Source organism: Bidens hawaiensis, unplaced genomic scaffold (assembly GCF_021521415.1).
Source record: "Bidens hawaiensis isolate Kalapana, Puna unplaced genomic scaffold, B.hawaiensis_p1.1 tig00001961_1, whole genome shotgun sequence".
Taxonomy (NCBI): domain Eukaryota; kingdom Viridiplantae; phylum Streptophyta; class Magnoliopsida; order Asterales; family Asteraceae; genus Bidens; species Bidens hawaiensis.
The window spans coordinates 1,906,153-1,920,591 of NW_027491109.1; the positions used below are offsets into that span (position 1 = coordinate 1,906,153).

The following is a 14,439-nucleotide window of genomic DNA, read 5'->3' on the forward strand; positions in this document are numbered from 1 at the left end:
ATAAGTTGGTTAATGGCATGATGCTTCTAGATTCCTTTGAGTTGTGGCGGCATATGCTTGCGATAATCAGCTAGAGCCCATATTGGGAATATATTTCTGTAGAGCGCATAGTGTAGCAAGCAGTTCTCCTTGAACACTCCAGCCATTTCCTGCATTAGGTATTTTGTCATCATATAATTTACTGGTTTATGTTTTTCAGTTATTTCTATTTCTTTTATTATCTAGTTACCTGTTGTGGAAAATCACCATTTTCCAGCTGAGAGTTGATCAACAACTTGGCTGCTTTGTGTAGAGGTGTTGCATCTCTCTCCATCTGTTCGTTTAACAGATTAATTGAAATATTATAATTTATAAATTACCTTAAACTATAAAACTAACCTGTCGAGAATGAATCAGTCCCATCATCGCCCATGCGGTGTGCACCAGATTGGACCGACCTTCCAAGGGTATATATTTCTGTTTTTTTTTTTGAAAAATTTGGTTACATTATGTGATTTATTTATTATTGCTTCTTAAACACTTAAAAAAAGTATTTATGTTGTGGTGTTACCTTTTCTGTGCAGGATTTGTAGCTTTCTCCCCACCCACCATCTTCCAGCTGTGTTCCCAACAGAAATTCGACACCTTTTTGAACTGTTGGACAGTTTTCATACGTCTTTCCAACTGCTGCTAGTCCTCCGAGGGCAAACCAGGTACCGTATATAAAACACACGCCCCACTTTCCATACCTAATTACCACAGTTTCTTATCTTAAGAAAGTAACAGGAAAAACTGGTTCCCACTTTCCAGTTGGTTCAGAGCTCTATTTTAAGTTAGAAAACAGAAACAAACCATGAGCCATCTTGCATCTGTACTTTCTCTAGGTATTCACTTGCACTTGTAAGAAATTTTTCAATCTCTTGTTTCCTATGCATGGGGTAAAACTTCTTAAACAATACTAGGGCCTGCATCGCTGTTGACGTGCACTCAACATACCTAGTCAACAAGTTTTTGTCAGGAGTTTAACCTATTTTATATATCATATCCAATATGGAAATGCTAAATTATGTTGAAGTCTTACTCATGCTCAATGACGATGTCAACAAAAAATTCTGTAGGATTGAGAATCTATGATGAAAAAAAATTTAGAATACATATATCAAAGTTTGTGCATCTTAAATAACAATATTTTAATACGACTTAGATATAACCTCCAGCCAGTCTGATGCTCCAGCTGGTTCCCACGCGGGTAATCCACCATTTTTGCTCTACATTATCATCGCAGAGGAATAAAACATTGATCACATATGATGATACAGAATGTGTTTTTAAAACAATATGATTTTTTTATCAAACACGGTGTCATTCGCATGTTATAAATTTATTTATTTTAAAATTTCAATGTACACTGACCTGTAAGGAAAGTATTATGTTGACAGCATCATACAGTTGCTCAGGTTTCATTTTCTCACTTACGATTTCTGGTGGCATAGTTGAAAATAGGAGGCAACACTGGGGATATAAATAAAGAATATAGATAGACAGTTAGTAGATTACAAGGAGATTCCTTTTTGAGTTTTAAATAAGTTGTATAATTATACCTTTAGTGCCTCAGCAGTACAGTCTGAAATTTGCCATCCATGATCTTGATCTGAAAAGGTCCATGATCCTTTAGAAATATGTCTGTGCATGCTTTTAAAGTCTCCAGAAGGGTTGTCTTTAACCTACACAAGAGTATCTAATTACTAGTCAGGATTAATCCAGTAAAAAGGTACATAACTCTGATGTAACATCTTGTCTTTGCGTTTTGCGTTTTAGAGACCTGTGAAGCTTTAATGAATTCATGCCCTTTCATTAAAGTAGAGCCAATATCTTCAGTAAAATCACTAGCCAATAGAGCTTGAATTGCAAAAGCAGTATCCCACGCTTGACTGCCAAAACTCTGTACATTTATTAACAATCAAAACACTTATTGAAATACATTTAAATTCATATAAAAAATCATTTTTATAATATATTTGTATGATCAGTGACCTGCATTTTCATTCCATCTTCAGCAACCCAGAGATAATCTGGCACCCGAGCAAGGTGCTTTTTAAAACAAACACCATTCGGATCCTCAACCCAGCATGCAAGCATACACAATGCCTGATCATCAAATGTCAAAACGGTGAGTAATTTTAAGATTATCTAATTATAATTTAGTTAAGTTATGTACCTTTTCTACTGAACCAATGGTGATATATCGGCTGTTCTCGTCTTCATAATGAATATGCTTCATTGTTGTTTCGAGTGCTTTCTCGCGCAGTTTGTTAAATGGCCAGCTATTCAACAGAGATTCAGTAAAAAAATAGAGACCGTCCCACATTAGATCTTGTAATAAAGGATGTGGATAATATAAATCTTCCTGAAGTCATAAGTTGGGTAAGCAAATTATTCTCCAAATCAAATGTTAAAGAGTTCTAAACACTTATGATTTATGTAATCAGGTAATATTACGGTTTTGGTCTCAGTTTTTCAGAAATTACACTTACAGTCCTGATCGTTCACTGAATCGTTACACTTTTGGTAAAAATAGTAAAAGGTTCACCTTTGCACACAAATGTCTTATGCTTCTCCATTTGATTTCCTTGTAGGGCTGTGCATAAAGCTCATCTCTAAGTTGCAGAATCAATGGAGTAATAGGACCCACAAATCTTTTACCATATAGGTATGACATTGGCATGTATGTTAACCGGCAATAGCACCACATTTTTGCTGCATTTAGTTTCAGATTTAAAAATAAAAAAAGTACATTTATATTATTTTAGTATACATTTGGTACTAACGAACTAACCTGGATGCACAGGTAGGAAAGAAGGAAGGATCCAAAACTCAGGGGGCATTGGGTTGGTTCCAGCCCACTCACATACACCAAGTATCTAAAAAAGAGCCATGTATAGGTATGGTATGTTTGGTTTATAAAAGTAACAAAGTACAAATATTTTACTGTGACAAAATGGGTTTGATATTTGAGTCCAAACTGGCTGTTGGTTCGGTCCTGTATAGTGGCGGTCAAGCTCAGCTTGTTTAGAGCTCTATATACATCCAACGCTCGAGCTTGACCGTTGAGTAGTTTTTCAAACTTGAGGTCGGTCTGGCTTGGCTCGTATAATAGCTAATGACTTAATTTTTTCCCTATACATATATAACTACTTTTATGTATATGTATTTATAGATTATATATATGTTAATGGTTATTTTGTTAAAATATATTAAATAAAATTTATACAATTAATAGGCTCGTTTATTGCCATGACCCTAGCTAAGCTCAATATGTGAAGCTCTGGCTTGTTTATTACATGAGCTCCAATATAGGCTTGACTCCGGGCTCAAGTTCGTTTAGGCTTGGCTCAGTTTGAGCTTTTACTTAGCCGATCTCGAGTAGTTCATAAACAGCTTGACTCGTTTACACCCCTAAATACCCGTCAATACTTTTTTTTTTGGCTTAGTTCAACTTTTTAAATACTTCATGTATTAAATAAGATTATAAAAACGTCTTACAGAAAGCCATGTTTTGCCCCATGATGGAATGTATGTAACACTGCCATGATCAAGAATCCATTTACGGGCTTTGGTGCACGCACCATTCACCCCACCATCAGGCCCTTCTCCTAAAAGGCGCATACAAATGTAACTGAGAGCGGTGCCAAACATTGTGCTATGACCCTCTATGTGAAATCCCCAGCCACCGTCTTTGTTCTATTCATTCCGCATCACTGTTTGTTAATGCCTTCACAAAGGTTGGTTTTAAATACATATATTGAATCATAATAGTACGTACCTGATGACAATATAAATACCGTAGAATTTCTTTTCGATATTCTGCTGGAAAAACACTGTTAAGGTGCCCTGTAATATGCAAGCACATCACCTGCAATTTGTTATTTGTCAAATGTGAGAATGCTGTTGATTAGGATTATGTTATAGATATATGGTTTACCTATATGGCATGTTTGGTTCCAAAATATCATAAATACATAGATGGTTCCCATTGGTTACTCACCGGTAAGATGGTTGGTCCTTTACACTAAACAATGTTAAATTTTTTCGTTAGTTTTATGTGAAATTTCTCAAAAGTTTACAGTTTTTTAACGTCCATCTACTCCAAAGACCATGTCACGTTTGAGTGAACAGTAAGAACCATTCATGTAATTTTTCAAAGTTAGGGACTACACTTGCAATATAAGTAAACCACAAGGACTCTCTATACTAATACTATATGTATATATTTCAGTTACGTGTTTACCACAACCAAGTTTTAAATGCCAAAACTGTGTCACTGGTTTATCCGCCGGCCTAAAATGGAACGGTATAGAAGTACCAAACCAGCTTACGGTCCGTTTTTGGCCTTGCCTGGGATTAAAAAATAACATAAGGAGCCATGAATGCTTACCAAGGGCTGCATAAAATACAAGGGACCGGCATTTTCAGCTGGCCAATGACCATCTTCAGCCTGCAAGGCTGCAAAGAAACTAACCGATCTCTTCAATGTGGTTGTAGCCTTTTCGTATGATATTTCTTCACCGTCCTCTATTTTCACTTGCGGTATCGTTTGTTCAAATTGTTTCTCCCTTAAAAACTGCATGTTAATATACGACATATCATACATTAGTATATTTATAACCATTAATCAGTGAATAATAACTTGTATGAAATGAAACAGGACCTGCATCCGCCAAAGAACATCACTGCAAGTCTTAACTACATCTTTATGTTTCCAGAAATCAGCACGCACTTGTTCCACCTCAGTACGTTCTTCTGAACTCCCATAATTTGGATCAAACTCCCATATTTGCCTCCCAACAAAGTTGTTTGTGCTATTCAGGTACGGGTTATTGCCTCCTGCTGCTATTTTCAATCTCCACATCTTTCTGTAAGTAGATACACACTACCAAACTCTTGATTTATGATGTATTCTTGCCTCACATTTGACATTTCTATCGACACCCTAATAATGCCAGATTTTAATAGATGTCAAAATCTTTCAGCATCTATTTTGAAAACATGTACTCACATGGTGCCATAAATTTATATGTCCTACCATAATTTACTTCTTTTGGAAATGGGTTTTATGCAGTAAATTTCCACTGAAGTTTGGCCTTTGTGTTTACTATTTAGGAGTACATGCGACCATATAGCATAGAAGGACCAACAATTTAAAATTTGTGGTAGGGCTGTAAACGAACACCAATGCCTACTTTGTATCCACTCATTTAAGCTGAACACAAAGAACGACTTTCTGTTCGTGTGTGTTCGTTATGAAAATATGTTTGTTCATTCAATAGCTAACATATAAGAAATATGTTTAGGAATAACATATACATATATTTAAGCTTAAATAAATAAATATTGCATATTAAGCATTTTGGTGTGTACTTTAAGCATTTGTAATTTAAAAATATTTATAATAAAACAGAATATATGTTTAAAAATAAAATATGATATTTTGTAATATAATACAGAGTTAAATGCACAGATGGTCCAAATGGATTTACCTAGATGGCTATATTGCATGTGTTCCAAAATATCAGGAGACACAGAAGGTCCCCATTGTTCACTTGGCTGGTCTTTTCACTAAATGACATTGACTTTTCTATTAGTTTATTATAAATTATAGATTTACAGATATACCCTTAACAGTGAAATAATAACAAAAAACAATTAATTGTAAATAAGATTTATATTTATGTTTTCAGTTTGAGAGCCATACATATATCACAGAAGCATATTTTCAGAAACATGATACTTTAATCGACCGAATTTTCCAAGATTTTATATCGAGCGAGATTTCTCATGCTTTCTGTGACAAAGAGAGTTTTATGCTGAAACTGTCGGTTACGCAGCGGTGGTTAGTTGGTGAAGGTTCTCACCGGCGGTTAACTTCATCTGTTGAAATTGGATTCCAGCCAGAAGTTATATCTAAGTTTCACGCACTCTCCTGTGAGGCTATAGTTATTGAGAGACTGCCATCTGGAGTGTTTGCTGACCCGTTTGAGCTGCAACATCTTACTGAACGTGGTGGTAAGTAAGTGGGCATGTCCATGAAGCAGTTTTACTAGCATGATTAATTTGTATTTTTTGAATTATGCTGTTTTCATTGACTCTTGCAGTGTTTAGTAGTGCTTCTGCATTTGGGGACACGGATTTAGAGTTTCCTACTGTGCGGGCAAATCGATCTGTTGTTGAGGTTCATGTGGATTTAAGCCCTGACTCATTATCTAGAAACAAGAGCTGTTGGGATCTTAACATCGAGATTCCATTGCATGCACGCTATGCGGTATGTGAATGATTCAACAGTTGTTTGTTTTCTAAGGATTATAAGTTTCTTCCTGATCTACAGTTTGGTTGTTTTGTATGGATGTTCTTCTTGTTTGACTCGCTTATATTTATTTCTGCAGCCACTGGGAAACCACGGTTACACAAGAGTTGAGTTTGCGTCTCCCGACTTGTTAGTACATTGCATTATTAAAGGGGACCCACTTAACCAAAGCTGTATATTTTCATCAACAAATGAGGGTGTTAGATCCAGTTCACCTGTTATCGTTTGGGAAGTACCTTCTGGAATTGTGGAACACACAAAAATCGTGTCTGTGGTCACTTTTATTTCGGCAGTTTTAGGTGCTTTATCAATTTTCATAGCATGTGTCTGTTATTCAGAAATTTCAGTCTACAACGGTTCAAAACAGTCTTAGTATGTTTAAGGTTTTTGTGTTATCTTGACTATGTTTGTTCGCTACTTAAACGGGATATTATATTGTTCTTTTGAACCTTTTATTCTACAAATATTGTCAGTAATTACATGCTGTCTTCATTGCAAGCACACAGCAACACCATATTATTTGGAACAACTTTTTGTTTATTACTTTGGGTTATGTACCTTCACATAATTAAAATAAAAGTTGGTTACTGGCATGATGCTTCTAGATTCCTTTGAGTTGTGGCAGCACATGCTTGCGATAATCAGCTAGGGCCCACATTGGGAATATATTTCTGTAGAGCGCATATTGTAGCAAGCAGTTCTCCTTGAATACTCCAGCCATTTCCTGCATTAGGTATTTTGTCATCATATAATTTACTGGTTTATGCTTTTCAGTTATTTCTATTTCTTTTATTATCTAGTTACCTGTTGTGGAAAATCACCATTTTCCAGCTGAGAGTTGATCAACAACTTGGCTGCTTTGTGTAGAGGTGTTGCATCTCGCTCCATCTGTTTATTTTAACATATTAATTGAAATCTTATAATTTATAAGTTACTTAAACTATAAAACTAACCTGTCGAGAATGAATCAGTCCCATCATTGCCCATGCGGTGTGCACCAGATTGGACCGACCTTCAAAGGGTATGTATTTCTGTTTCTTTTTGAAACATTTTGTTACATTATGTGATTTGTTTATTATTGCTTCTTAAACACTGTATTTATGTTGTGGTGTTACCTTTTCTGTGCAGGATCTGTAGCTTTCTCCCCACCCACCGTCTTCCAGCTGTGTTCCCAACAGAAATTCAACACCTTTTTGAACTGTTGGACAGTTTTCATACGTCTTTCCAACTGCTGCTAGTCCTCCGAGGGCAAACCAGGTACCATATACAAAACACACGCCCCACTTTCCGTACCTAATTACCACAGTTTCTTATCTTAAAAAAGTAACAAGAAAAACTGGTTCCCACTTTCCAGTTGGTTCAGAGATCTATTTTAAGTTAGAAAACAGAAACGAACCATGAGCCATCTTGCATCTGTACTTTCTCTAGGTATGCACTTGCACTTGTAAGAAAATTTTCTCTCTCTTGTTTCCTATGCGTGGGGTAAAACTTCTTAAACAATACTAGGGCCTGCATTGCTGATGCTGTGCACTCAACATACCTAATCAACAAGTTTTTATCAGTAGTTTAACATATCCAATATGGAAATGCTAAATTGTATTGAAGTCTTACTCGTACTCAATGACAATGTCAACAAAGAATTCTGTAGGATTGAGAATCTATGATGAAAAAGAACTTTAGAGCATATATATATATATATCAAAGTTTGTGCATCTTAAATAACAATATTTTAATACGACTTAGATATCTACCTCCAGCCAGTTTGATGCTCCAGCTGGTTCCCATCCAGGTAATCCACCATTTTTGCTCTTCATTATCATCGCAGTGGAATAAAACATATTTAAGATCACATATGATGATACAGAATGTATTTTTAAAAAAATATAAATTTTTTATCAAACACGGTGTCTTTCACATATCATAAATTTGTACATTTCAAAATTTCAATATACACTGACCTGTAAGGAAAGTATTATGTTGACAGCATCATACAGTTGCTCATGTTTCATTTCCTCACCTACGATTTCTGGTGGCATGGTTGAAAATAGGAGGCAACACTAGGGATGGAAATATAGATAGACAGTAAGTAGATCATAAGGAGATGCCTTTTTGAGTTTTGTGATGATGAGTTTTAAATAAGCTGTCTAAAATATACCTTTAGTGCCTCAGCAGTACAGTCTGAAAGTTGCCATCCGTGATCTTGATCTGAAAAGGTCCATGATCCTTTAGAAATATGTCTGTGCATGCTTTTAAAGTCTCCAGAAGGATTGTCTTTAACCTACACAAGAGTATTTAATTACTAGTCAGGATTACTCCAGTAAAAAGGTACATATCTCTGATGTAACATCTTATCTTTGCATATTGCGTTTTAGAGACCTGTGAAGCCTTAATGAATTCATGCCCTTTCATTAAAGTAGAGCCAATTTCTTCAGTAATATCACCAGCCAATAGAGCTTGAATTGCAAAAGCAGTATCCCATGCTTGACTGCCAAAACTCTGTACATTTATTAACAATCAAAAAACTTATTGAAATATATTTGAATTCATATAAAATCATGTTTTTATAGAATTTTTGTATGATCAGGGACCTGCATTTTCATTCCATCTTCAGCAACCCAGAGATAATCTGGAACTCGAGCAAGGTGCTTTTTGAAACAAACACCATTTGGATCCTCGACCCAGCATGCTAGCATACACAGAGCCTGATCATCAAATGCCAAAACCGTGAGTAAATTTAAGATCATTTAGTTATAATTTAGGTAAGTTATGCACCTTTTCTACTGAACCAATTGTGATATATCGGCTGTTCTCGTCTTCATAATGGATATGCTTCATTGTTGCTTGGAGTGCTTTCTCACGCAGTTTGTTAAATGGCCAGCGATTCAACAAAGGTTCAGTAAAAAAATAGAGACCGTCCCACATTAGATCTTGAAATAAAGGGTGTGGATAATATAAATCTTCCTGAAGTCATAAGTTGGGTAGATAAATTATTGTGCAAATCAAATGTTAACGAGTTTTAAACAGTTAATTATGGTTTATGTTATAAGTTCATATTACGGTTTTGGTCTCATGTTTTTAGAAATTACGCTTAGTCCTGATCGTTCACTGAGTTGTAACACTTTTGGTAAAAATAGTAAAAGGTTCACCTTTGCACACAAATGTCTTATGCTTCTCCATTTGATTTCCTTGTAGGGCTGTGCATAAAGCTCATCTCTAAGTTGCAGAATCAATGGAGTAATAGGACCCACAAATCTTTTACCGTATAGGTATGACATTGGTATGTATGTTAACCGACAATAGCACCACATTTTTGCTGCATTTAGATTCAGATTTAAATTGAAAAACAGTACTTCATATTATTTTTGTATACATTTAGTACTAGAGAAATAACCTGGATGCATAGGTAGGAATGAAGGAAGGATCCAGAACTCAGGGGGCATCGGGTTGCTTCCAGCCCATTCACATACCCCCAGTATCTAAAAAAAGAACCATGTTTTGCTTATTTTAATTTCATAAATGATAATAAGATTATTAAAATGTCTTACAGAAAGCCATGTTTTGCCCCATGATGGAATGTATGTAACACTGCCGTGATCAAGAATCCATTTACGAGCTTTGGTGCACGCACCATTCATCCCACCATCAGGCCCTTCTCCTAAAAGGCGCATACAAATGTAACTGAGAGCGGTACCAAACATTGTGCTATGACCCTCTATGTGAAATCCCCACCCACCGTCTTCGTTCTGTTCATTCCACATGACTGTCTGTTAATGTCTTCACACAGGTTGGTTTTAAATACTTATATTGAGTATAATAGTACGTACCTGATGACAATATAAATACCGTAGAATTTCATTTCGATATTCTGCTGGGAAAACGCTGTTAAGGTGCCCTGTAATATACAAGCACATTACCTGCAATATGTTATTTGTCATGAGTTCTGTTGATAAGGATTATCTTTATATATTATATAACAGATCAAGTGGTAAAAAAGAGAAACTAAATATATAGACATAACTTTTTGGATAGTTCAAAACGAGTAAGGTTTTTTCTTTCTTTCCTTTTTTTTGTTGTTGTGTGTGTGTGAGGGGGGGGGGATTCCAGGAGAGAATTGCTCTCGTTGAGACCCCGACTTACAAAAAAGATATAAAAAAAAATACAAATTTAATAAAATATGATATATTGTAATAATATATAATTAAATGCACAGACGTCTCAAATGGATTTACCCATTTTTCACTTGGCTGCTGGCCTTTTTCACTAAACAATGTTAACTTTTCTATTACTGATATATCCATAACATTAATATAATAACCAAAAAACAATAAATTACCCTTTTTATTATATAATAAAAGGGTGTTTTAGTCATTTCCTGAAAAGTTAAAAACTATTTTAACATCCACCCATGCAATTTTTTATTTTTTAAAAATTAGGGTCTAAACTTGTTATATGGGTAAACCACAAGGCTCATCCGTGTAATTAGCTCTAGTATATGTATATATTCCACAACCAAATTTTAACTCACTCTTTTGGTTCCTCAGTTTGTTCGGCAATTGGCATAGATCTGCTGTTATTGTTAAGGTAAAACTGTACTTTGGTTGCGCTACATAAAGGCCAAAACCGTGTCACTGGTTTAACTGCTGGCCCAAAATAGAAGGGTATAAAAGTACCGAAGCGGCTTAGGGTCCATTTCCGGTCTTGTCTGGGTTTCAAAAATAATATAAGGAACCATGAAAGCTTACCAAAGGCTGCATGAAATACAAGGGACCAGCATTTTCAGCTGGCCAATGACCATCTTCGGCTTGCAAGGCTGTAAAGAAATTAACCGATCTCTTCAATGTGGTTGTAGCCTTTTCGTATGATATTTCTTCACCGTCCTCTATTTTCACTTGCGGTATCGTTTGTTCAAATTGTTTCTCCCTTAAAAACTGCATGTTAATATACGACATATCATACATTAGTATATTTATAACCATTAATCAGTGAATAATAACTTGTATGAAATGAAACAGGACCTGCATCCGCCAAAGAACATCACTGCAAGTCTTAACTACATCTTTATGTTTCCAGAAATCAGCACGCACTTGTTCCACCTCAGTACGTTCTTCTGAACTCCCATAATTTGGATCAAACTCCCATATTTGCCTCCCAACAAAGTTGTTTGTGCTATTCAGGTACGGGTTATTGCCTCCTGCTGCTATTTTCAATCTCCACATCTTTCTGTAAGTAGATACACACTACCAAACTCTTGATTTATGATGTATTCATGTAATCTATTTATATCTTGTAATCTCTTATGCATAATTACATAATATAATACAATCTTCGTTGTTTATTTTGGTATCAAGAGCCAAAAGGGTTACAAACCCTAATTTTTTTATTTCTGCCGTCAAACACCCCAGCCAACCACCCTCTGCTGCCATGGCACTTCTTGCATCCTTCACCCAAGCAGAAAAACAGAGTCACAACTCACACAAGTTCGGTTTTACACTCTCTACAACCAATTATGGCTACTGGAAAACATTAATCCAGCCATTCCTTGTTACCAACAACCTTTTTCCCTATGTTGATGGCACCATTCCTTGCCCAGACCCGTTCATCACCATTCCTTCTACTGATAAAGACCAGCCGCCAGTCAGCCAACATAACCCAAATCATGCAACGTGGGTGTCTAATGATGCTCATGTTCGCATGTTAATCCTATCTACCATTTCTGAGAGTGCCTTCCAGCATGTTCAAGGTGATACATCCAAAGAATTATGGGCTGCTCTTGAACGTGCCTTTGCACCTCACACCATATCTCGAGAATACACCCTCAAATCACAGCTTCTTCGTCTGAAGATGGAAGCTGATGAGACCAGCGCTGCCTATCTGCTTCGTGCACGTGAGTATGCTGATGCCCTAGCCAATATTGGCGAACCATACAAGGAAAAAGATCTCGTTATGCTAGTTGTAACTGGCCTTCGTGACGAATACGATGGCTTCAAATCACAGATTGTGGGTCGACAATTTCCCACTGCTTTTTCAGATTTACATGCCCTCCTCTCTGATTATGAATACATGATCAGGAAGACTCCAGCAGCCCCTGTGCAAGCCTTTACAGCCGCAACACCACCGGCTAGCTCTTCTTCAGTCACGGCTCCTTCATTGCCTCCTGACACGGTTCATGCTCTTCAACAGGTTATGTCACAACTTGGCCTTCTTAAGCCACAATCTTCGGTTTCACAGCCCGCTTTTCCACATCATCAGGCAAACTATGCCTCTCGGGGCGGTGGTCGCAGTTTGTACAATCGGGGTCGTGGAAATCGCAACAATTCTAGGAACTACAACAATCACAGTTTCAACAACTCTAATGGTGGTAATAGAAATCAGTTTTCTTGGGCATCTACTCAAAACATGGTTTTTGGTACTTGTTACAGGTGCGGAATTCGACATATTCCTCCAGGGATCCGAGTACTATGAGGTCTACTCCACCTTCAGCAAACTTTGCTGACTACCGTTCACAGGCAACAACTAATTGGCTTCCAGACACTGGTTGCAGCGGACACTCTGCTATGGATCAACACAGCCTTGATCACTCAGAACCATACTATGGTAAGGATTCTCTTTATGTTGGTAATGGTGAAAGTCTCCCTATTTTACACATTGGTTCAACCAAAATTTACTCCCCACACAAAACCTTTACCCTTTCAAACATCCTCCATGTCCCTCAATTAAAACGAAATCTCCTTTCTGTCCAACAATTTTGCTTTGATAATAATGTGTATTTTGAATTTCACTCCACTTTTTTTGCTGTGAAGGACACGCTTACGCGGAAAACCCTCCTCACAGGTCCAAGTGACAACGGGCTTTACTCTCTTCGGCTTCCACTTTCACGTCCTGTTCACCGTGTTGCTTTTTCTGTTGTTCGTGCATCTTCTGACACATTGCATCGAAGACTTGGACATCCACATCCAGATCTTTTGAAGTCTATGTTATTTCAATTTTCTCTTCCTGTTAGCAATAAAAGTTTGAGTGCCTCTTGTTATTCTTGTCACATGGGGAAATCCTCGAAATTACATTTATTAACTTCATCGTTTACTAGTACTAATGTTTTGGATTTAATATTTTGTGATGTTTGGGGCTCTGCATCCGTTAAATCCTTTAATGGGGATTCCTATTTCTTATTATGTGTTGATCATTTCACCCGTTACATGTGGATCTTTCCATTAAAACACAAGTCCGATGTATGTGCTATCTTTAAAACTTTTCATGCTATGGTTGAAAGACAATTCAACACTAAACTTAAATCTATTCAAACAGATTGGGGAGGGGAATTTCAATCTCTTTCTCCCTTTCTCTCTTCCTTGGGCATTATTCATCGTCTCTCATGTACTCACACCAGTGAACAAAATGGTTTTGTTGAGAGACGCCACCGACATGTGGTGGAAACGGGTCTTACTCTTCTTGCCCAGTCAGGTGCCCCTAAAAGGTTCTGGAACCTTGCCTTTGATACAGCTGTCTACTTGATTAACAGGATTCCCTCTCTCGTGTTGCTTCCAAAGTCTCTCCTTTTGAACACATCTTTAAACGCAAACCTGACTATTCCTTTTTAAAAGTTTTCGGTTGCCAGTGTTATCCTCATCTTCGTCCTTACAATCCTCACAAAATGGACTTTCGTTCCATACCTTATCTCTTTCTTGGTTACAGTCCATCCCATCATGGTTATCGTTGCCTTGATCTCAAAACACATCGCCTATACATTGAACGCCATGTTCGGTTTCATGAACAATATTTCCCTTTTCTTCATTCTTCTTCTCCTCAGTCTACTCAGTCCCAATCTACACAGTCCCAACCTGATCCTTACTTCTCCTCCTTTCCACTCTCTTGTTGCTCTCCGACACAACCTGCAACAGAACCTGTTTCTACCCAACCAAATCTGCAAGTTTCGGACCGACAACCCAACCCACAACCAGCTCACCCAGACCTACCAAACCTGCCCGCTACTGACCCAGAACCATCCCTACCACAACAGCCCGTCTCTGACCCACAAACCAGCCCCGAAACTGCCCACCCTGATGCACAATCATCCCCGAACGTTACCAGCCCACAATCGACCC

At 37.1% G+C, this 14,439-nt stretch overlaps 3 protein-coding genes across 4 annotated transcripts; 1 reads left to right on the plus strand and 2 right to left on the minus strand.

The window, feature by feature from the left end:
* Nucleotides 1–8: 8 nt before the first annotated feature.
* On the minus strand, nucleotides 9–4,606 carry LOC143604001 (beta-amyrin synthase 1-like). Its single transcript, XM_077080616.1, has 17 exons — nucleotides 4,415–4,606; nucleotides 3,803–3,892; nucleotides 3,523–3,720; nucleotides 2,816–2,900; nucleotides 2,570–2,736; nucleotides 2,198–2,386; nucleotides 2,014–2,127; nucleotides 1,802–1,921; nucleotides 1,581–1,703; nucleotides 1,393–1,491; nucleotides 1,191–1,247; nucleotides 1,061–1,107; nucleotides 832–975; nucleotides 551–728; nucleotides 379–456; nucleotides 230–313; nucleotides 9–149 (listed from the first exon to the last, which is right to left on the minus strand). The coding sequence occupies exons 1-17, from the start codon at nucleotides 4,604–4,606 to the stop codon at nucleotides 27–29; spliced, it is 2,088 nt and encodes a 695-aa protein (XP_076936731.1). The 3' UTR covers nucleotides 9–26.
* Nucleotides 4,607–5,725: 1,119 nt separating this feature from the next.
* On the plus strand, nucleotides 5,726–6,879 carry LOC143603974 (uncharacterized). Its single transcript, XM_077080597.1, has 3 exons — nucleotides 5,726–6,042; nucleotides 6,132–6,298; nucleotides 6,420–6,879. The coding sequence occupies exons 1-3, from the start codon at nucleotides 5,841–5,843 to the stop codon at nucleotides 6,711–6,713; spliced, it is 663 nt and encodes a 220-aa protein (XP_076936712.1). The 5' UTR covers nucleotides 5,726–5,840; the 3' UTR covers nucleotides 6,714–6,879.
* A 28-nt stretch (nucleotides 6,880–6,907) lies between these two features.
* On the minus strand, nucleotides 6,908–11,571 carry LOC143603985 (beta-amyrin synthase 2-like). 2 transcript variants are annotated; one of them, XM_077080609.1, is made up of 19 exons: nucleotides 11,356–11,571; nucleotides 11,083–11,268; nucleotides 10,165–10,254; nucleotides 9,886–10,083; nucleotides 9,732–9,816; nucleotides 9,487–9,653; nucleotides 9,113–9,301; nucleotides 8,929–9,042; nucleotides 8,717–8,836; nucleotides 8,496–8,618; nucleotides 8,299–8,397; nucleotides 8,092–8,148; nucleotides 7,952–7,998; nucleotides 7,727–7,880; nucleotides 7,669–7,676; nucleotides 7,456–7,633; nucleotides 7,294–7,371; nucleotides 7,145–7,228; nucleotides 6,908–7,064 (listed from the first exon to the last, which is right to left on the minus strand). In XM_077080609.1, the coding sequence occupies exons 1-19, from the start codon at nucleotides 11,554–11,556 to the stop codon at nucleotides 6,942–6,944; spliced, it is 2,301 nt and encodes a 766-aa protein (XP_076936724.1). In that variant the 5' UTR covers nucleotides 11,557–11,571; the 3' UTR covers nucleotides 6,908–6,941. The 2 variants fall into 2 exon arrangements, with proteins under 2 accessions (XP_076936724.1, XP_076936719.1); XM_077080604.1 differs by lacking the exon at nucleotides 7,669–7,676 and having other exon boundaries at nucleotides 7,737–7,880.
* Between the last annotated feature and the right edge of the window lie 2,868 nt (nucleotides 11,572–14,439).

Coding starts and splice junctions, on each gene's coding strand:
- LOC143604001 (XM_077080616.1), bottom strand. CDS start 4,606: ATGCAGTTTTTAAGGGAGAAACAATTTGAACAAACGATACCGCAAGTG. Junction 2,128..2,197: donor CCATTGGTTCAGTAGAAAAG/GTACATAACTTA, acceptor TTTGATGATCAG/GCATTGTGTATGCTTGCATG. Junction 1,704..1,801: donor AATTCATTAAAGCTTCACAG/GTCTCTAAAACG, acceptor ACTCTTGTGTAG/GTTAAAGACAACCCTTCTGG.
- LOC143603974 (XM_077080597.1), top strand. CDS start 5,841: ATGCTGAAACTGTCGGTTACGCAGCGGTGGTTAGTTGGTGAAGGTTCT. Junction 6,043..6,131: donor ACATCTTACTGAACGTGGTG/GTAAGTAAGTGG, acceptor TGACTCTTGCAG/TGTTTAGTAGTGCTTCTGCA. Junction 6,299..6,419: donor CATTGCATGCACGCTATGCG/GTATGTGAATGA, acceptor TTATTTCTGCAG/CCACTGGGAAACCACGGTTA.
- LOC143603985 (XM_077080609.1), bottom strand. CDS start 11,556: ATGTGGAGATTGAAAATAGCAGCAGGAGGCAATAACCCGTACCTGAAT. Junction 11,269..11,355: donor ATGTTCTTTGGCGGATGCAG/GTCCTGTTTCAT, acceptor ATTAACATGCAG/TTTTTAAGGGAGAAACAATT. Junction 8,149..8,298: donor ACATAATACTTTCCTTACAG/GTCAGTGTATAT, acceptor ATGATAATGAAG/AGCAAAAATGGTGGATTACC.